Genomic DNA, 21,337 nt, shown 5'->3' with positions numbered 1-21,337 from the left:
GAGAGAGAACAGCGTGTTGGGGGAAGGGGGAAGGGGAGAGGGCGGGGCCAGTGGTGCCGTCTCCTAGCAACAACTGCGGCTCAGGCCAATCAGTGGCCAGGAGACTTCAGGTGAGGTCTCACCTGCGCAGTTTGGCACAACCTGATCTCCATGGTCCCTAGCAAGAGCCCATTCATCACTATCAGAGAATAAAGGTGAGAGAGAGAGAGAACGAGGCCACTCGGCCCGTCACGTTGGTGCCTGCTGGGAATGGTCAACGCAAATCTCATCCCAGCTCAGGAGGTCAAAGATCAATAACTTAGGAATATCTTGACATTATTGCGGGAAAGTGATACTGAGGTAAGAAGTGGACTATCCTGGGATGGCACAGTAGGTATGAAGGGGAAAGTGATCTGCATTCTTGTATGTCTGTTGGCCCACAAGTTGTCCAGGTATCCATTCAACGTGCAAAGTCAAATCTGTTGTCAGGTGCACAAGGACACACACACAGGTGGGTCTTGAAGCACTGCAAGAAAAACATTCACAAGAAAAACTTAAACACAAATTTTACAAGAAAGAACACAATTAGAACAAAAAAAAGCCCATTTTAGCTCAGTGATCAGAATCAATCAGGTTTAATATCACTGGCATATGTTGTGAAATGTGTTGACTTTGCTGCAGCTGTACAGTGCAATACAGAATAATAGAGAGAAAAACTGAATTACAGTAAGTAGAGTTAAATAAGTATCGCAAACCAACAGAAATAAAAAAGTAGTGAGGTAGTGTTCGTGGGTTCAATGTCCATTCAGAAGTCGGATGGCAGAGGGGAAGGAGCTGTTCCTGAATCACTGAGTGTGTGCCTTCAGGCTTCTGTACCTCCTTCCTGATGGTAGCAATGAGAAGAGGGCATGACCTGGGTGATGGGGGGTCCTTAATGATAGATGTCACCTTTCTGAGGCATCGTTCCTTGAAGATATCCTGGATACTATGGAAGCTAGTGCCCGTCATGGAGCTGAATTTACAATTTCTGCAGTTTACTTCAATCCTATGCAGTAGCTCCCCCCCCCATACCAGACAATGATACAGCCAGTTAGAATGTTCTATATAGTACATCTGTAGAAATTTTCCATTGTCTTTGGTGACAAACCAAATCTCCTTAAACTCCTCGATACGTTGGGCCCTGGATAGATCCTCCGAGATATTGACACCCAGGGACTTGACATTACTCACCCTTCCCACTCTGATCCCTCCATGAGGATTGGTTTGTGTTCCCTCATCTTACCCTTCCCGAAGCCCACAGTTGGCTCTTTGGTCTCTCTGACGCTGAGTGCAAGTTTGGTGCTGCGACACCACTCAACTAGCTGATATATCTCGCTCCTGTACACCCTCTCGTCACAATGTAAAATATAAAAGAAAAATAAAAGGCGCCACACTTATTAAAGTTCAATCTCTTCGTGAACAACAGTTGGAGCTCTAGTAACGATCCTCTCTTCACCATTCGATCCCCTCTGACCACTTCGACCTGCCACCTGGGGCCAACCACAGTGGTCAACCAGACGCTCCACACGAGTCTGTCTCCATCTCCTCTCCTCGCCGAAAGACCCTGGACCTCAGACTCCTGCTCAGGGTCCGACCCCGTTAGCTGGCTCACAGCACCTTGTTCATTCTCTCTCTCTCTCTCTCCATTGCGCCTTCTGCCCAAAAACCCGCGCATCACAATAACTTACAGACACACTAGAAAGAATAACATCTATCCCAATTGGTTCGTTCGCTCTCTTATAAATAATATAACCCAAACAAGCTGCTAGCGAGAGAATTTTCTCAGCAGTTAACATAACAAAGAAGCCATTTTAATTGAGCTGAGAAAAAGAAAATAATAACTGTCTACGCAACAGTCAGATAAAACTTCAAAGGATATATTTTCATCAACAAAACCAGGATTCAGCACTCCATGCAAGTGTATGCAATTCCAAAAAGATGTATACACCCCTAAACTTAAATGAAAGCACAACCCAGAAAAAATGAAGAAATTATCACTACTGAAGAAAAATTTAACCAATGGAAGAGTATGACTCAACATGGAAGACATCCCCACAATTTGAGCAAACTAGTTGTTGACAAGGAAGCATGGAACGCCTGGCTCAGAGCTGGAAACCTCTTCCCAGAAATTGAAGGACTCCTTGTGGCAATACAGGACCAGGTGGTCAACACAAAAAACATCAAAAATATATAATAAAAGACAAACAAGATGATAAATGTGGAAAATGCCAAGAAAAGAATGGAAACAATCCAACACATTACAGGATCCTGTAGCAGTTTAACTCAATCTGATTACTTGCACAGGTATAATCAAGTGGCAAAAATCATTCACCAAAATACAAACTCATAAATGAAATCACGCCTTACTATAAATACAAGCCTGATCCAGTTTTAGAGTCAGAATACCACAAATTATATTATGACCGATCGGCTATTACGGATAGGACAATCCATAATAACCGTTCGAATAAAATAATACAGGATAAACAAGCAAGAACAACTTACTTAATAGATACAGCCATTCCAAACACACATAACTTACAGAAATCAATAAGTGAAAAACACCAGAAATATGCTGAATTAAAAGAGGAAATTGAAAGATTATGGAACATGAGTAAAGTGTAAACACCAATACACCTAAAATGAACGTTAATCACTGCTGTCTCTGAGATGCATTCATGCATATACAGACATCTCAGGAATGGGGAGTACATTGCATTCATGCATATGCAGACATCTCAGGTGAATGGGATGTTTATTCCATTCATGCATATGCAAACATCTCAGGTCATGGGGGTGTTTCCCAGTCTGCAACCAACCCCAATCTGCAGCTCGCATTTGAACTCTTTGTTAAATCTGTGTACTTCAGTTTTTGATCCCAATACCCATCTTTGGAGTTTAGGAGAATGAGGCGTGATATTATTGAAAAATATCAGCTCCCAAAGGGAAATGACAGGGTAGGTTGCTAGCTATGAGAGAGAGAGAGAAAGAAACACAGAGGGATCTTTGGGTCCAGGTCCATAGATCCCTCAAAGTTGACATGGAAATTCACAGGGTGGTTAAGAGGCTATATGGTGTGTTGACCTTCATTCGTTGGGAGATTGAGTTCAAGAGCCAAGTGTTGCAACTGTTCAAAGTCATCTTCAAGGAGCGGTGCCTCAAAAAGGCAGTGTCCATCATTAAGGACCCCCCCATCATCCAGGACACACAATTTGGGAACACAAACATTCCTCATAGAGGGATCAGAAGAGGAGAAAGTGAGCAATTTCAAGTTCCTGGGTTTCTATATCTCTGAGGACCTAACCTGGATGCAACATGGAGAGCATTCTGATTGACTGCATCACCGTCTGGAATGGGGTGGGATCTACTTCGCAAAATCAAAGTAAGTTGCAGAAACTAGTCAGCTCCATTATGGGTACCAGCCTCCAAGACATCCTTAAGAATCGGTGCCTTAGGAAGGCAGCATCTGTCATTCAGGACGCCTACCAATTCAGAAACAGCTTCTTCCCCTCCGCCATCCAACTTCAAAATGAATATTGTACCCATCAACACAACCTCATTACTTTTTTATTTGTTTTTTTTTTGCGATACTTATTTTAACTTAACTATTTAATAGACGTAACATTACTTACTGTAATTCAGGTTTTTTTCTCAAAATTTTTTTATCATGTATTTCATTGTACCGCTGCCATAAAGTTAACACATTTCATGACATATGCCAGTGATGTTAAACCTGATTCTGTTTCTTTTCATTTCTACCATCAGGGAGGAGGTACGGGAGCCTGAAGGCACACACACAAAGATTCAGGAACAGCTTCTTCCCCCTCTGCCATCCGATTTCTGAATGGACATTGAACCCATGAGCACCACCTCACTACTTTTTTTTTATTTCTGTTTTTGCACTATTTATTTAACCATATAATATATAATTACTGTAATTCACAGTTTTTTCTCAATTATTATGTATTGCATTGTACTGTTGGCACAAAGTTAACAAATTTCATGACAGACGCAGTCAGGTGTTATTAAACCTGATTGTGATTCTACAAAATCCTTGGAGTATCGTGTTCCGTTCTGGTCACTTCATTATTAGGAGAGTCTGGAAGCTTTCAGGAAGGTGCACAGGACACTTACCAGGATGCTGCCTGGATTAGAGAGCGTGTCTCACTTGGAATGGGGCTTCAGTCACAAACAAGAGAAAATCTGCAGACGCTGGAAATCCGAGCAACACACACAAAATGCTGGAGGATGTCAGCCAACCAGGCAGTGTCTATGGGAAAGAGTACAGTTGATATTTCAGGCTGAGACTCTTTGGCAGGACTAGAGGGAAAAAAAAGATGAGCAGATTTAAAAGATGAGGGCAGGGGAGAGAGGAACACAGGGTGATAGGTGAAACCAGGAGGGGGAGGAATGAAGTAAGGAGCTGGGAGCTGTAAAGGCCGGGGTAGGAAGGGGAGAAGTCGGAGTGAGAGGAGGAAGGAGTACAAGGTGGTGGTGACAGGTGAAAGGGATAAAGGGCTGGAGAAGGGGGAATCTGATATGAGAGGGTAGGAGACCGTAGAACACACACAAAATGCTGGAGGAGCTCAGCAGGTCAGGCAGCATCTGTGGAAAAGAGTCAACAGTCGACGTTTCGAGCTGAGGTCCTTCTTCAGGACTGAGAAGGAAGGGTGAGGAGGGAAGGAAGTACAAGGTGGTAGGTGATAGGTGAAACCAGGAGAAGGTGAAGTAAAGAGCTGGGAAATCGATTGGGGAAAGAGATACTGGGCTGGAGAAGCGGGAGTCTGACAGGAGAGGACAGAAGGCCATGGAAGAAAGAAAAGGGGGGAGGAGCACCAGAGGGAGGCGATGGGCAGGGAAGGACATAATGTGAGAGAGGGAAAGGGAGATGAGGAATGGTGAAGGAGGGGTGGGGGGCGCACCAGAAGTTGGAGAAGTCAATGTTCATGCCATCAGGTTGGAGGCTACCCAGATGGAAATACAAGGTGCTGTTCCTCCAACCTGAGTGTGGCCTCATCACGACACTAGAGGAGGCCGTGGACTGACATATCGGAATGGGAAGTGGAATTAAAATGGGCAGCCACTGGGAGATCTTCCTTCTCCTAGTGGACAGAGCATAGGTGCTCAGAGAAGTGGTCTCCTGATCTACGTCGGGTCTCACCAATACATAGGAGGCCTGATGAGTTCTTCCAGCGTTTTGTGCGTGTTGCGTGGAATGGGGCTTTTCTCTCTGGAACAGAGGAGAATGAGAGGTGATTTGATAGAGGTGTAGACAGAGTGGACCTTTTTTTTTAACCAGGGCAGAAATCGTTAAATCCAGAGGAACACACGCACAAAATTCTGGAGGAAATCAGCAGGCCAGGCAGCATCTATGGGAAAAAGTACAGTCAACATTTTGGGCCAAGACCCTTCATCAAGACTCATGAAGAGCCCTTCATGTTGCTTGGTTTTCCAGCATCTTCAGCTTTTCTCTTGTTTGTAATTATTAAATTTACTTTATTTCTTACGTTCTTCACATACACGAGGGGTAAAATTCTTCACGTTACGTCTCCATCTGAATTACAATGTGTAGTTTACAGTAATTTGTAATAATTAGTAGAGTACAACCAGACAATCAATATAGCATAGAAATACCATTGTATCAGCATGAATTAATCAGTCTGATGTCCTGGTGGAAGAAGCTGTCCTGGAGCCTGTTGGTCCTGGCTTTTATGCTGCGGTACAGTTTCCCGGATGGTAGCAGCTGGAACAGTTTGTGGTTGGGGTGGCTCGGGTCCCCAATGATCCTTCGGGCCCTTTTTACACACCTGTCTCTGTGAATGTCCTGAATAGCAGGAAGTTCCCATCTATAGATGTGCTGGGCTGTCCGCACCACTCTCTGCAGGGACCTGTGATTGAGGGAGGTACAGTTCCCATACCAGGCAGTGATGCAGCCAGTCAGGATGCTCTCAATTGTACCCCTATAGAAAGTCCTTAGGATTTGGGGGCTCATGCCAAACATCTTCAATGGTCTGAGGTGACAGCGGCGCTGTTTAACTTTTTTCACCACATAGCCGGTATGTACAGACCACGTGAGACCCTTGGTGATGCGAATGCTGAGGAACTTAAAGCTGTTCACCCTCTCAACCCCAGATCGATTGATGTCGACAGGGGTTAGCCTGTCTCCATTCCTCCTGTAATCCACAACCAGCTCCTTTGTTTTTGCAACATTGAGGGACAGGTTGTCTTCTTGACACCACTGTGTCAGGGTGATGACTTCCCCTCTGTAGGCTGCCTCGTTATTATTTGAGATAAGGCCAATCCATGTAATTCCAGAGGGCACTAGCAGTATGCCTGCTGTGGTAGTGTGTGAAGGAAGAGAAGTGGGTGCAGTTACTGTTACAAGAGAGAAGATGCTCAAAAAGCTGAAAGACTTAAAGGTACATAAGTCACCCAGACCAGACGAACTGCACTCTAGGGTACTGAAAGAGGTAGCGTTAGAGATTGTGGAGGCATTAGAAATAATCTTTCAAAAATCATTGGATTCTGGCATGGTTCAGAGGACTGGAAAATTGCAAATGTCACTCCACTCTTTAAGAAAGGAGGAAGGCAGCAGAAAGGAAATTATAGACCAGTTAGCCTGACCTCAGTGGTTGGAAGGATGTTAGAGTCAATGGTTAAGGACGAGCTGATGGAGTATTTGGTGACACAGGACAAGATAGTACAAAATCAGCATGGTTTCCTTCAGGGAAAATCTTGCCTGATGAACCTGCTAGAATTCTTTGAGGAGATTACAAGTAGGATAGATAAAGGGGATGCAATGGATGTTGTATACTTGGACTTTCAGAAGGCCTATGACAAGGTGCCACACATGAGGCTGCTTACCAAGTTAAGAGCCCATGGTATTACAAGAAAGTTACTAACATGGTTAGAGCATTGGCTGATTGGTAGGAGGCAGCGAGTGGGAATAAAAGGATCCTTGTCTGGTTAGCTGCCAGTGACTAGTGGTGTTCCGCAGGGGTCGGTGTTGGGACCAATTCTTTTTCTGCTGTATATCAATGATTTAGATGAAGGAGTAGATGGCTTTATTGCCAAGGTTGCTGACGATACGAAGATTGGTGGAAGGGCAGGTACTGTTGAGGAGACAGATAGGATGCAGAAGAACTTGGACAGATTAGGAGAATGGGCAAGAAAGTGGCAAATGAAATACAGCGTTGGAAAATGCATGGTCATGCACTTTGGTAGTAGAAATAAATATGCAGACTATTTTCTAAATGGGGAGAAAATCCAGGAATCTGAGATGCAGAGGGACTTGGGTGTCCTTGTGTAGAACACCCTGAAGGTTAACCTGCAGGGTGAGTCGGTGGTGAAGAAGGCAAATGCAATGTTAGCATTCATTTCAAGAGGTCTAGAATACAAGAGCAGAGATGTAATGCTTTACAAGGCACTGGTGAGGCCTCACCTTGAGTATTATGAACAGTTTTGGGCCCCTCATCTTAGAAAAGATGTGCTGGCATTGGAAAGGATCTAGAGGAGGTTCACAAGGATGATTCCAGGAATGAAAGGGTTATCATATGAGGAATGGTTGATAGCTCTGGGTCTGGACTTGCTGGAATTCAGAAGGATGCGGGGGGGGGGGTCTCATTGAAACCTTCGAATGTTGCAAGTCCTAGACAGAGTAGATGTGGAAAGGATGTTTCCCATGGTGGGAGAGTCTAGGACAAGAAGGCACAGCCTCAGGATAGAGGGGCGCCCTTTCAAAACAGAGGTGTGGAGAAATTTCTTTAGCCAGAGGGTGGTGAATTTGTGGAATTTGTTACCACAGGCAGCTGTGGAGGCCAGGTCATTAGGTGTATTTAAGGCAGAGGTTGATAGGTTCTTGATTGGACACGGCATCAAAGGTTACGGAAAGAAGGCTGGGAACTGGGGTTGAGGAGGAGATTAAAAAAAAGGATCAGCCATGATTGAATGGTGGAGCAGACTCGATGGGCCAAATGGCCAAATTCTGTTCCTATGACTCATGGTCTTATGGTCAGGGGGTGGAGGGAGTGCTTACACTGTCTGGGGGTCAGTACTGCGTGAGTGTTGAACCGTCAGGGGGGTGGGTAGAGTGCTGCGCTGTCGGAGGGACAGTGCTGAGGGAGTACTGTGGTAGTTAATGAACATAACTTTACTCTGAGCTTCGTCTCTGGTGATGTAACGGGTAAGGATGTAAATCCATGTCCCGCGGTCAGCATTTATCAACCCTTTCCCCCGCCCCCCCCCCCCCGCCACCGGACCCAGCCCGACCCACATCTGATGCAGTGTGCTGGGTCACCGTGCAGATTAACTGCCCCAGTTTGTCTGCTCCAGCAGCAGCCGCCTTTCCTGTCACGTGCTGATCTGGAATTCTGAGCTTGGACAAAAGAGATCCCCCAGCATTCATTCATTCTCTGCCCCCCCCTTTCCCTCTTCCCCATCCCTCTGTCTCTCCCTCTGTCTCTCTCTCTCTCCCCCATTCCTCTGTCTCTCCCTCTGTCTCTCTCCCCATCCCTCTGTCTCTCCCTCTCCATTTCTGTCTCTCTCCCCATCCTCTGTCTCTCCCTCTCCATCTCTTTCCCTCTTCCCCATCCCTCTGTCTCTCCCTCCATTTCTCTGTCTCTCTCTCTCTCCCCCATTCCTCTGTCTCTCCCTCTCCATTTCTCTCTCTCTCTCCCCCATCCCTCTGTCTCTCCCTCTCCATTTCTGTCTCTGTCTCCATCCCTCTGTCTCTCCCTCTCCATTTCTCTCTGTCTCTCTCTCTCTCCCCCATTCCTCTGCCTCTCCCTCTCTATTTCTCTCTGTCTCTCTCTGCACCCCTCTCTGACTCTCCCTCTCGGTTTCTGTTACTCTCTCTCCCATCCCACTCAGTCTCTCCCTCTCCATTTCTGCATCTGTCTCCCTATCTCCCTGTTTGTCTGTCTCTCTCTCTCTCTCACACACACACACACACACACACACACACACTCACTGAGTTCTAGCGTTAAACACACAGTTGACAGTCCACCCCCAATTACACACAGACAGACACACCTCTACACCAGTCCACTCACACACACACACACACACACACACACACACACACACACACACACAAACACGCCAGACACACTCACCCTTGCGCACAAACACACCAGATTCTCTCTCTCACACACGCATACAAACACGGATACTGTACCCACTCACACACATGCACAGAGCAGACGCTGTACACTTTTACACACACACACACGGATGCAGACGCCAGACACACTCGCCCTTACACACAAACACGGACACGGCACCCACTCACTCACATGCACAGAGCAGACGCTGTACACTTTTACACACACACACACGGATGCAGACGCCAGACACACTCGCCCTTACACACAAACACGGACACGGCACCCACTCACTCACATGCACAGAGCAGACACTGTACTCTTTCACACACACACACACACACATCTATCCCTCTCTCACACACATTTCTCTCTCTCTCTCTCTGACACATCAGTGAACTGTGGTGGACAACACACACACGCCGCAGTTGGTCTCGCACACCACTCCTCTCTGTCACTCTCACACACACATACAATGCACTCTTGCACTGGAAGCATTCTCTCTCACACACGAACACACACACACACACACACACACACACAGTAAAACAACCCCACCCAGACTCGAGCCATCCATGCCGTGGAGGGGAGATCAGACTCTCCCGGGTCCTCCCCATCGAGCCCTCCCTGCCCGACGATTGTTTCAATTTTCCGCCCCAGAAGAAGCGATTCTATTTCGAGCGCGGTGCCGGATTGGCTGCCGCAGCACCCCCCCCCTCACCTCAACCCACCCCTCCCGTCCCCTGCCCTCCTCCCGGGTTGGGTTCCTGTTGACTTCCTCGCTCGTCGGGAAGCGGTGCTCCGGAGAATGGGGCTTTGTCGCTGGGACCCCGCCAGGAAGGATGTCCGGTCTGCACTGCCGCAGGGTGTGAGCGCCGGTCGGCGCGCGGGACGTCCACGCCGGCCACTCTCATCCGCAGCCCTGCAGGACCGCAGCGGCTCGGCGGAGGAGGGAAGGAGACGCTAAACCCGCGGGGATCTTCCCCCCCCCCTCCCTCCCTCCCCACACCACCACCCCTCATCGAAGGGTGGGGGGACAGCAGGCGCGCTGGAGGAAGAGAGGATGAGCGAGGGGGAAGGGGCAGAGGTGGCCCAGGTCCCCGAGGAGGAGCTCCTGAGCTGGGACAAGGAGCGGCTGGTGCTGAGGCTGCGGAGGGCGGAGGAGGAGAAGATCGCGGCACTCGTCCAGCGCGGCCGCCTGATCCGCCAGGTGAACGGGCAGCTGCGGGAGCACCTGCTGGAGGTCCGGGAGCTGAAGGCGGTCAACCGCCGGCTGCAGGAGGAGAACCGGCAACTGAGCGAGCTCTGCTGCTTCCTGGACAACGACCGGCTGAAGGCGAAGAGGCTGGCCCGGGAGTGGCAGCAGCTGGGCAGGCACGCCGTCCGGGTGCTGAGGGAGGACGTGAGCAACTACCTGGGCAGGCTGGCCGAGCTGGAGCGGCTGCAGGGCGCCCTGGTCACCGAGAACCTCCAGCTGAAGGAGCTCTGCCTGGCGCTGGACGCCGAGGCCAGGACCACCAGCGACGGCGGCAGCCCGGCGGGATCCTCCGACCTCGGCGCGCCGTGCGGGGCCCGGGACCTGGGCGACGGCAGCTCCAGCACGGGCAGCGTCGGCAGCCCGGACCAGACGCAGCCCGCCTCCTCCTGCGCCGGGGACTGAAGCGGGGCGAGGCGCCGGCTCCAGCTGACCGACCGCCGAGCCATGCGTGGGAATAACGCGTCCCTGGTTCTGAATTGGGAGACCGTGTCCCCCGGATACCGGAGACCGCGACGAGACAATGTGAGACTATGGATGTGGGAGACACGCGGTTCAGAATTTAGGGAGATGGCATCCGGGATAGAAGTGAGACTGTGGCCCGGGAGTTTGGGAGATGGTAACCCAGGATATGTGAGTGGGACTGTGCACATCCCGGGACATCGGAGACTGTTCCAGAATGTCGGAGACCGTGGCCCAGGACACTGGGAGATGGTGTCCCGGATATGCAGCAGGCGAGACCATGTCCCAGGATATTGGAAGTCTACATCCCGGGAAATTGGACAAGGTGCAACCGAGCCAAATTGAGACGGAGTCCCTGGACATTTTGAGATGATGTGGCCTGGATGTCTGGGAGGTGTTGCCCCAGGGCGCGCAAAGCTGTGGCTGGAACATTGGGAGATGGTGAGCCAGGATATGAGAGACTCTGGCCTGGGATTTTGGGAGATGGAACCCTGGGAAAATGGGAGATGGTATCCCAGGATATAGGTGAGACTATGCCCTGGTATATAGGGAGACTATAGGCGAGACTATGGCCTGTGACGATGGTGTTCCGTGGTGAGACGGTGTCCCGGTATATAGTTGAGACCATATCCTGGAATATTGGGCGATGGCGTCCTGGGATGTGCGAGAGGTACTTGAAATGTTTGATGGGACATTAGTGAAGACCAGGACGTGCCTGACACCCTGTGGCCCAGGCATACCACCTTCCCCTGCTCCCCTCTGGATCAAGGGCAGACTGGCTTCCACTCCAGTTCTGCGGGCTTTGCTGAGACACGGGGGGGGGCCCTCCCACAGACAGGGTGGGGCGGGGGGGGCCCTCCCACAGACAGGGTGGGGCGGGGGGGGGAAGGAGAGACGGGAGAGAAGATGACAAGGTGGGGCACTCCTTCCAGCACCCACACGGAGCCTCACCGCCTGTTCCCCGTGGCAGGCCCCCCCCCCCACCAGGTCGTCAATCCCGCCCCGAAGGCTCCCTCGCCTTGAGCGGAGATCGGCCGGCAGCCGGCGGGGAAACGCTGCGCTCTTCTCAACGAAAGTAATGTTCCCACCACCGGGACCTCTGCCCGTCACAGGGGCCAGAGTAGAGTGCCCACAGCCCGAGCAGACTCAATGGGCCGAACGGTCTTCTGGGTGGAGGACACGGGGATGCCATTATCGAAGGGAGGGCTGGAGAAGGTCGGGAAGGAGTTGACAAAATTATCCTGGAAATGGAAGGGTTAATGTATGAGGAGCCTTTGACGCTCTGAGCCTGTACCCGCGGGATGGGGCATCTCATTGAAACCTGCTGACCGTCGAAAGGGCCGAGACAGAGTGGATGTGGAGAGTGGGGATAGCGGAGAGTCCGGGATCAGAAAGTACAGCCTCAGAATGTGTCCTGAGACGAGGAGGAATTTCGTTCGCCAGAGGTCTGTGACTCTGTGGAATTCATTGCCACGGGCAGCTGTGGAGGCGAAGTCTTTGGGTACATTTAAAAACTGGGGGACTAACAATTGACGGTCTCCTCCCTGGTGGTGCGGACATTGAATTCCCAAACCTCCGATAACGCCCCCCCCCCCCCCGCCGCCGTCTCTTTTCTCCCTCTCTCCTCCTGATCCACTCAATGATCTCACCTCTTTCACCTCCCCTTCCCCCTCCGCCTGCCCATCACCCGCGCACAGGTTCCCCGGCCTCCCTCACTCCTGCTGTCCCACGCCCCACGTTCCCCTCCTATCTGATTCCACTTTGGCCCTCTGTCACCTCTGCCATCACCTATGCTGTAACTATATGTTATAATAATGTGGTTCTGTCAGTGTTAGTCTTCGGTCTGTCCTGTTTTCTGTGATATCACTCCGGAGAAACATTGTATCATTTCTTAATGCATGTATGCATTTCTCAATGATAATGAAAGAGGACTGAGTGTTCTCACAATCTAACCTCCCAGCTTCTGATCATTCCCTCTCTCCGCCCCCCCCCCCCCCCCCCCGCCATCTGTCCAAAACACCCTTGCCTGAATCCACCTGTTACCTGCCAGCTCTTGCCTTACGCCGGACAACTTGGTCGGGCCACATCAGGAGTATTGTGTACAAGTTCTGGTCACCCCACTACAGGAAGAATGTTGAGGCTTTGGAGAGGGTGCAGTGGAGGTTCACCAGGATGCTCTCAAGCAACATACGTCAAAGTTGCTGGTAAACGCAAGCAGGCCAGGCACCAGACGTGTCCTGACGAAGGATCTCAGCCCGAAACGTCGACTGTACCTCTTCCTAGAGATGCTGCCCAGCCTGCTGCGTTCACCAGCAACTTTGATGCGTGTTGCTTGAATTTCCAGCATCTGCAGAATTCCTCGTGTTCACCAGGATGCTGCCTGGTTTAGAGGGGGTGTGTGCTATCACGAGAGGCTGGATAAACTGGGGTGGTTTTCTCTAGAGCGGCCGGAGGCTGAGGGGAGATCTGATAGAGGTTTACAAGATTATGAGAGGCAAAGTGGACAGAGAGTATCTGTTTCCCAGGGTTGAAATGTCTAATACCAGAGGGCATGCAATGAATTAGACAGGGGGCTAGTGAGGGGTAAGTTTTTTTACTCAAAGTGATGGATGCCTGGTATGGTGTTAGAGGCAAATACATTAGAGGTTTTAAAGAGACATTTAGATAGGCACATGAATATGAGGAAGATGGAGGGATATGGACATGGTGTAGGTAGGAGAGATTAGTTCTTGGGGAGGGGGGTTGATTTAATTAGCTGGTTCAGCACGACATTGTGGGACAAAGGAACTGCCCTATGTTCTATACCAGCCATCTCCCCTCTTTCCCTCAGTGCGGCCGAATGGTCTCCACCCAAATTGCCGTCTGCCCATATTTCCCTCCGCGGATGCCGCCCGACCCCGTTCCGTTCCTCCGCCTCCTTCGCGCGTCGCTGCGGGTTCCGGCGTCGGTAGCCCCTTGACCCAACGTGCTGGTGCCCTGCGAGGCTGCCCGAAGTCTGTCCTGTGGTGCACGGGTCAGAGACCGTACGGCAGTGCGGAACAGTACAGGTCCTTCAGCCCATCGTGCCGAGCCCACTCCAAGATCAGTCCAACCCTCCCCCTCCCCCTCCCACACAGCGCTCCATGTTCCTTTCATCCACCTGCCCGTCTGCAGAGCCTCTGAAATGCCCCATGTGTATCTGCCTCTGCCACCGCATTCCACGCACCCACCACCCTGTATATGAAAGAACTTACCTCTGACATCCCCCTACACTTTCCTCCAATCACCTTTAAAATGATGTCCCCTTTGTAACACCCGTTTCAGCACTGGGAAAAAGTCTCTGGCTATCCACTGGATCAATGCCTTTTATCACCTTGCTCAAAGTTTATTATCAAAGTACCTAAATGTCACCCTTCCAACCCTGAGATTCATTTTCTTGTGGGCATACTTAATAAATCTATCGAATAATAACCGTGACAGAATCAATGAAAGATCGCCCGACTAGGGCGTTCTACCAGAGTGCATGAGATGAAGGGTCCTTGAGAAGTGAGTCCATTGGTTGTGGGAACATTTTAATGACGGGGCAAGTGAACCACTTGGTTCAAGAGCCTGTTCCCGAACCTGGCGGTGCGAGTCCTGAGGCTCCTGTACCTTCTACCTGATGGCAGCAGCGAGAAGAGAGCACGGCCTGGGTGGTGGGGGTCTCTGATGATGGACACTGCTCTCTCGCAATAGCGTTTCATGACCCTGAGATCCCTCTGTTCCTGCACACTACCAAGAATCCTGCAATTAAACTTGACCTCTGCCTTCACATTCTCCCTTCAGGTTACAGACTGTCCACTGCACTGATGGCCAATTCTCCAAGAATTTAGTTGTCTGGATTGCCCTGGTGACCAGCAGGGATCCCATAGCAAGAGTAATACTATAAAAGTCAGAAGACCTCAGGAGAGTAAAATTCCAATAATCTGGCACCCTCGGGGCGGGCAGGGTTTCCGGATTAATGGATATCCCAATGCACTTTTCTAGAGACCTAGAACACTACAGCCCTTCAGCCCATCTAGTCTATGCCAAACCTATTCTGCCTAGTCTCATTTGTTAGTTGCTCGTGTGATCTCACTCTGCACAGAGGGGTTTGGCATATATTTTTTTTAAACTACGCCTGTTTAATCATTCTAGAACAGGGGTTCCCAACCTGTGGTCCACGGACCCCTCGGTTCATGGTAGGGCTCCATGGCGTAAACATGGTTGTGAACCCCTGTCCTAGAGGGGGTCTGGAGGGTACAGCAGTGATGCTACAGATATCTCCTTCCTCGCCTCATCCACTCATTAGAGTCGTACCGCGCTACAGAACGGAAGCAGGCCCTTTGGCCCATCTAGTCCATGCCTAGTCTCATTGACCCACACCCGGACTACAGCCCTCCCTCCCTCTCCTGTCCAAATTCCTCTTAAACCAGTGCGATTGTGAACGTTCTCCCCGGTGACCGCGTGGGTTTCCTCCGGGTGCTCCGGTTTCCTCCCACAGTCCAAAGACGTCCCCGTTGGGAGGTTAATCAGTCATCGTAAATTGGTTAGACCGGGGGATCGCTGGCCGGAAGGGTCTATTCCACACTCTATCTCAATAAATAAATAATTTTCCCCTGGGAACTGTTGATTTCGAAGGCAGCGAGGGATATACGTGATCTCCAGAGCCCACAACTAACCCGCTCATGTTTGGGTCAGCCTGGTACCAGGGTTCTAGACCTCAGCCACACTCGGGGGCCAAAACCCCCACACTCGGCGGGGGGCCAACACCCTCGCACTTGGGGGGGGGAGCCAACATCCCTGCACTCGGGGGGGCCAACACCCCCACACTCGGGGGGGCCAACACCCCCACACTCGGGGGCCAACACCCCCGCACTCAAGGGCCATCACCCCCACACTCGGGACCATCAGCCCCACACTCGGGGGGGCCAACACCCCCACACTCGGGGGCCAACACCCCCGCACTCAAGGGCCATCACCCCCGCACTCGGGGGGGCCAACACCCCCACACTTGGGGGGCCATCACCCCCACACTCCAGAATGGTGAGCAATCCAGACGGCGGACTGACAGCACTTCTGATCTATGGGAGTAGATTGAACACGCAAGCCCGGGGCCACCACTGCTCCACCGAGGGAGTGGTGACCCAGTCCCGGGTGCCCCGAGGAGGTAGAACGCTTCAGGAAGGCATCCGTCCTTATCTAGCAGCGCGGCGGAGAGAGACCATAAGATATTCGGCCCATCGACCCTCCTCCGTTCCACTGAGTCTGCTGACTCATTACCCCTCTCAACCCCATCCTCCCACCTTCTCCCCCGTAACCTTTGACGCCCTGACTAACCAAGAACCTATTGACCTCCACTTTAAATACACCCAATACACCTCCACAGATTCTCCACCCTCTGGATAAAGAAATTCCTCCTCATCTCTGTTCTAAAGGACTTCCTTCTATTCTCTGGTCTTGGACCCTCCTCCACTATAGGAGACATCCTCCCCACATCCACTCTATCTAGGCCTTTCAATAGTTGATAGTGTTGGCGCGTGGCCAAGTGGTTAAGGCGTCGGTCTAGTGATCTGAAGGTCGCTAGTTCGAGCCTCAGCCGAGGCGACGTGTTGTGTCCTTGAGCAAGGCACTTAACCACACATTGCTCTGCGACAACACCGGTGCCAAGCTGTATGGGTCCTAATGCCCTTTCCTTGGACAACATCGGTGGCGTGGAGAGGGGAGACTTGCAGCATGGGCAACTGCCGGTCTTCCATACAACCTTGCCCAGGCCTCAGTCAACATCGAAAATCGACGGACAGCCGAAGAAGGAGGTTTCGATGAGATTCCACCACCCACTCCCATTCTTGTAAACTCCAGAGAGGACAGGCCCAGAGCCATCAAACAGTCCTCATACGTTACTTAATACAGTATATTTATATATTTATTTAGGGCAGAGGTTGATCAGTCAGGGCGTGAAGGGATAGGGGGACAAGGCAGGAGACTGGGCCCGAGAGGGAAAATTGGATCAGCCATGATAAAATGGCGGAGCAGACTCGATGGGCCGAGTGGCCTAATTCTGCTCCTATACCTTCTGGTCTCAGTAACCCTTTTGTTTCCCTGAAGCTGACCCACTGCTCCAGGGACCCGGACTCGGTCCCGACCTCTGGCACCATCCGCGGAGTGCAGTTTGCAGATTCTCCCTGGGACCGCGTGGGTTTCCCCCGGGGTTGCTGCGGTTTCCTCCCACATCCCAACTACCCGTCGGGGCCGGCGGCTTAGGGTGAGGACTCGGGGTAGAATCCGGGAAGGGTTTGTGGCAACGTGCGGTGCACACATAACGGGAGGGGGTCGGGGGAGGAGGTTAGTAGCGGGATGGGCCAGCTCTCTGCAAGGTGGCACAGACTCAATGGACTGACCTACAGTGCTCTGGGGAAGTCCAGACCGTGAGCAGCACAGCAGAGAGATGGAGGAACCCGGCAGGTCGGGCAGCATCTGTGGAGGGAAATGGATGGTCAACACCCAGACGAAGGGTCTTGACCCAAAACGTCAACTGCCCAAACCACTGAGATCCACCAGCTTCCAGATTCTGGCTACGTTGCCCTCGCTTGTCTCGCGGAATGCCTGATGCCACCTCCTGCGATATTTCATGACTAATACCTGGGTCCAAAGCTTGCCAACGTTCACCAGTTCCTGGCCCAAGCGGTTAGTAGGACTAGTGAGGCCAGCCGACCGCCTTGCGCAGTATCGCGGGTGCGCCACAGCGCTTCAGAGTACGTTCGGAGTCCGAGGGGCCCCTCCACCTCCCAGGGGGAGTCTTCCGCTCCGCTCCGGGCAGATTCACTTGGGGTCTTGGGTCCAACCTCCGATACGGCCACTCTCGGGAGTTTACCGTCGGCGGCGACCAGCTGCGAACCGTTGCGGGACGCCCACAGGCCGCGGGAAGGACGTGATTATTATTGTGTGTGATTGTGCAGCCAATAGTTTTACCGAGGAGCAGAATAAAATACTCAATGTTTTCTTCTTGTGACGTTCCTGCGACAGGGTCCTGTTTTGTTGGTGCTCCTCGCGAGAGCGACCGTGCGTTTTGAGCGGCAGCGTTGGCCTTACCGTGTGTACCTGTCACTAGATCTGGGGACTTGTCGCTCTCGGGCGCACAGAACCGTGCCGGATTCAGTTACAAATGTGTTTGAATGTTGCTCCTAATCCCCTGATGCTTTTGTCCCCTCCCATTATAATCCCTCAAAACTCCTCGATCACCTTCCAATACCCCCCCTTGTAACTTCTCCAAATACTAGATCACCTTCCCTCTCCCCTCCATTGTAACCCCTCCAAATCCCTTGTTCATTTTCCCTCTCCCCCTCCATTGTAACCCCTCGATATCCCCTCATTCATTTTCTCTCTTCCCCTCCATTGTAACCCCTCAAAATCCCTCATTCATTTTCCCTCTCCCCTCCATTGTAACCCCTCAAAATCCCTCGATCATCTTCCCTCACCCCTTCCATTGTAACCCCTCGAAATTCCTCAATAATTCCTCTCCCCCTCCTTTGTTACCCTTCCAAATCTCTTGATAATATTCCCTCTCTCCCTCCATTGTAACCCCTCCAAATCCCTTGTTCATCTTCCCTCTTCCCTCCATTGTAACCCTTCCAAATCCATTGATCACTTTCCCTCTCCCCCTCCAGATTCCTCAATCATCTTCCCCACATTGCAAACCCACCAGGAACCTCAGTTACTTTCCCTCCCCCATTGTAACCCCTCCCAATCCCTCGATCACTTCCCTCCCTCATTGAAACTCTTTCAAATCCTTTGATAAATTTCCCTCCCACTTCTGTTTTAATCCCTCCAATTCCCTCGAAAACCTTCCATCTTTCCCCCATGGTAGGGAAAGGAAAGGCACATCGCATCTGGAGTTTCTCCGGTTAGTGGACGATTTCCCTCCACGCCTCTCTGACGTAGTGGGGATTTGCACGCGAGGCAAGTTACAGCAGTAGTTTGCCATTGCCTTCTGCCGGGTGAGTTTCCAAAGAGATCACCAGCTCGTAACCCAGCACAGATGGAAAGCGCGCAGGGGAGCCTGCTGGATTCGAACTCGGGACCTTTCGTCCCGAAGTCCGACACTGATGCTACTACGCCACCAGCCAGGTCCAAACCCCCCCCAAATCTCTCAAGAACCTTGCCTTTCCCCAAAATCCCCCTCCCATTAACCTGTTCTAACTCTGCACCCTCATAGCCAAAGTACAATTATTATCAAAAGTATGTATACATTATACGACCTTGAGAATCGTTTGCTAACGAGCAGCCACAAAACAAGAACTCATTAAAAAAAAAGAACCAATATGTGGCGGGGGGGGAAGAAAAACACCAATTGTGTAAACAGTAAAAGCAAGCAGACAGCATTCAGAACGAAAAACACGTAGCCCAGAGCAGGCCACAGCCTCAGCTTCAGTTCAGCAGAATAAAACGCTATGGGGCAGCGAGCAGAACCAGCCCGACCCTCGTCTCCGGTCCAGGCACCCTGCCTTTTCGATCCATCTGGCCCGGTGTTTAAATTGTCCAAACGTCGGATCGTTCCTCGCTGTAGGACCCGGGGCCCTGTCACGTCAATAAACTCTGGGGTGGACCCTGCCATCATGTTTTGACAGGATCAATCAACTTTCGCCCTCTGTTTGGGTGGGTGAGGCCCCTGAATCTCCTCCTCTCCCCTCGCCCCGACTCTGCCTCGAATATGCCTCGGCCTCGCTCCGGCTACTTCTCCATGAACTTGCTTTGACCCGGCCTCTGACTTCCTCGGTTATTTTTTCACTTCAAGGACCGCCAGTAAACCGTTGCTGGCCCTCAGCAGTGCCGTCCTGAGCCTCCAATTCCAGCCACGGCCATCACGTATTGCCACCTCCCCCACCTTGTCATCGGCCACGTGGTTCCCGTCGCATCCCGCAGTGGGTCTGCCGGTTTGTGTTGCTTCCCTCGGAGGGGCCACTGGTTTGAGTCACTTCCCTCGGAGGGGCCACTGGTTCGAGTCACTTCCCTCGGAGAGGCTACTGAGCCCCAGTGCTCTCGGAGATGTTATCGAAATCCTGAGATTTGTGGATTGGACTGCAGTTCATAGTTGCGTCTTTCAGTCCTATCGGGGTTTTTTTTGTGTGTTCCCACCCTTTCTTTCTTGTCGCCGATTGGTGGGCTGGGTGATCTGTTTTTGTGCGAGAGAGGGGTTTGGGGGTGGGTTTTAGAAACATAGAAAACCCGACAGCACAATATAGGCCCTTGGTCACAAAGCTGTGCCGAACATGTCCTTACTTTAGAAATTACCTAGGTTTACCCATAGCCCTCTATTTTTCTGAGCTCCATGTACCTGTCCAGAAGTCTCTTAAAAGACTCTCTGCGTAAAAAACTTACCCCTGACATTCCCTCTGTACCTACTTCCAAGCACCTTAAAACTGTGTCCTCTCGTGCTAGCCATTTCAGCCCTGGGAAAAAGCCTCTGCCTATCCACATAATCAATGCCTCTCATCATCTTATACACTTCTATCAGATCACCCCTCATCCTCCCTCGCTCCAGGGAAAAAGGCCGAGTTCACTCAACCTATTCTTATAAGGCATGCTCCCCAATCCAGGCAACACCCTTGTAAATCTCCTCTGCACCCTTTCTATGGTTTCCACATCCTTCTGGTAGTGAGGTGACCAGAACTGAGCACAGTACTCCAAATGGATTCTGACCAGGGTCCTATATAGCTGCAACATTACCTCTCGGATCTTGCCCAATCCCACGATTGATGAAGGCCAATACACCATATGCCTTCTTAACCACAGAGTCAACCTGTGTAGCAGCTTTGAGTGTCCTATGGACTCAGACCCCAAGATCCCTCTGATCCTCCACACTGCCAGGCATCTTACCATTAATACTATATTCTGCCATCATATCTGACCTACCAAAATGAACCACCTCACACTTACCTGGGTTGAACTCCATCTGCCACTCCTCAGCCCAGTTCTGCATCCTGTCTCTTTTTCTTCTTGTGCGGGTGGGGGATCGATGTCTTTCACCTGCCTCCATGGTTTTCTGCATCTTACGACTCTCCGGAGAAGGCAAATCCCAGAGTCATACTCTGTGTACGTACCTTGATGATAAAATGAACCTTCGAACGGGTTCCCTGCTCCAGAATCCCATCCATGTGTCCCCATGGGGTGAGTGACCCAAGTTCTGTTCCTAAGGCGCCCCCCCCTTCTCTACCTCGTGTGAGAGACCCCGGCGTCCCCCAAGTCGGGGTCAGTCTTTCGCCAGAGGAGCTTTGCCCCAGGCCTCCAGTGACGCTGTCTACAATGCACACGGTCCAGCGAGACAGTGTCTGTAACTGCACGAAGCCCCAGCTGCCTCTGGATTTCCGTTCCTCTGCCTGAGCCTCTCTTAGAACTCAGTTGTTTTTTTCCTGTTGTCCCTGCAGTGGGAGAGTTACTCACACCCTGAGGGTAAACCTCCTCAGTCGATCTCTCATTAGCCAGACCGCAGATATCTGTGCCTGGA

The 21,337-nt window shown here is 51.3% G+C and overlaps 1 protein-coding gene across 1 annotated transcript; it reads left to right on the top strand.

Annotated features, from left to right (window-relative positions):
• The first annotated feature begins 9,618 nt into the window (after positions 1–9,618).
• On the top strand, positions 9,619–17,845 carry ccdc85b (coiled-coil domain containing 85B). The gene has a single exon (XM_072245597.1). The coding sequence runs from the start codon at positions 10,183–10,185 to the stop codon at positions 10,777–10,779; it is 597 nt and encodes a 198-aa protein (XP_072101698.1). The 5' UTR covers positions 9,619–10,182; the 3' UTR covers positions 10,780–17,845.
• Positions 17,846–21,337: the final 3,492 nt, after the last annotated feature.

The sequence above is a fragment of the Mobula birostris genome, chromosome 28 (genome assembly GCF_030028105.1).
Source record: "Mobula birostris isolate sMobBir1 chromosome 28, sMobBir1.hap1, whole genome shotgun sequence".
NCBI classification, from domain to species: domain Eukaryota; kingdom Metazoa; phylum Chordata; class Chondrichthyes; order Myliobatiformes; family Myliobatidae; genus Mobula; species Mobula birostris.
The sequence above is the reverse complement of the archived record's forward strand: the minus strand, read 5'-3'. Positions and strand labels throughout refer to the sequence as shown.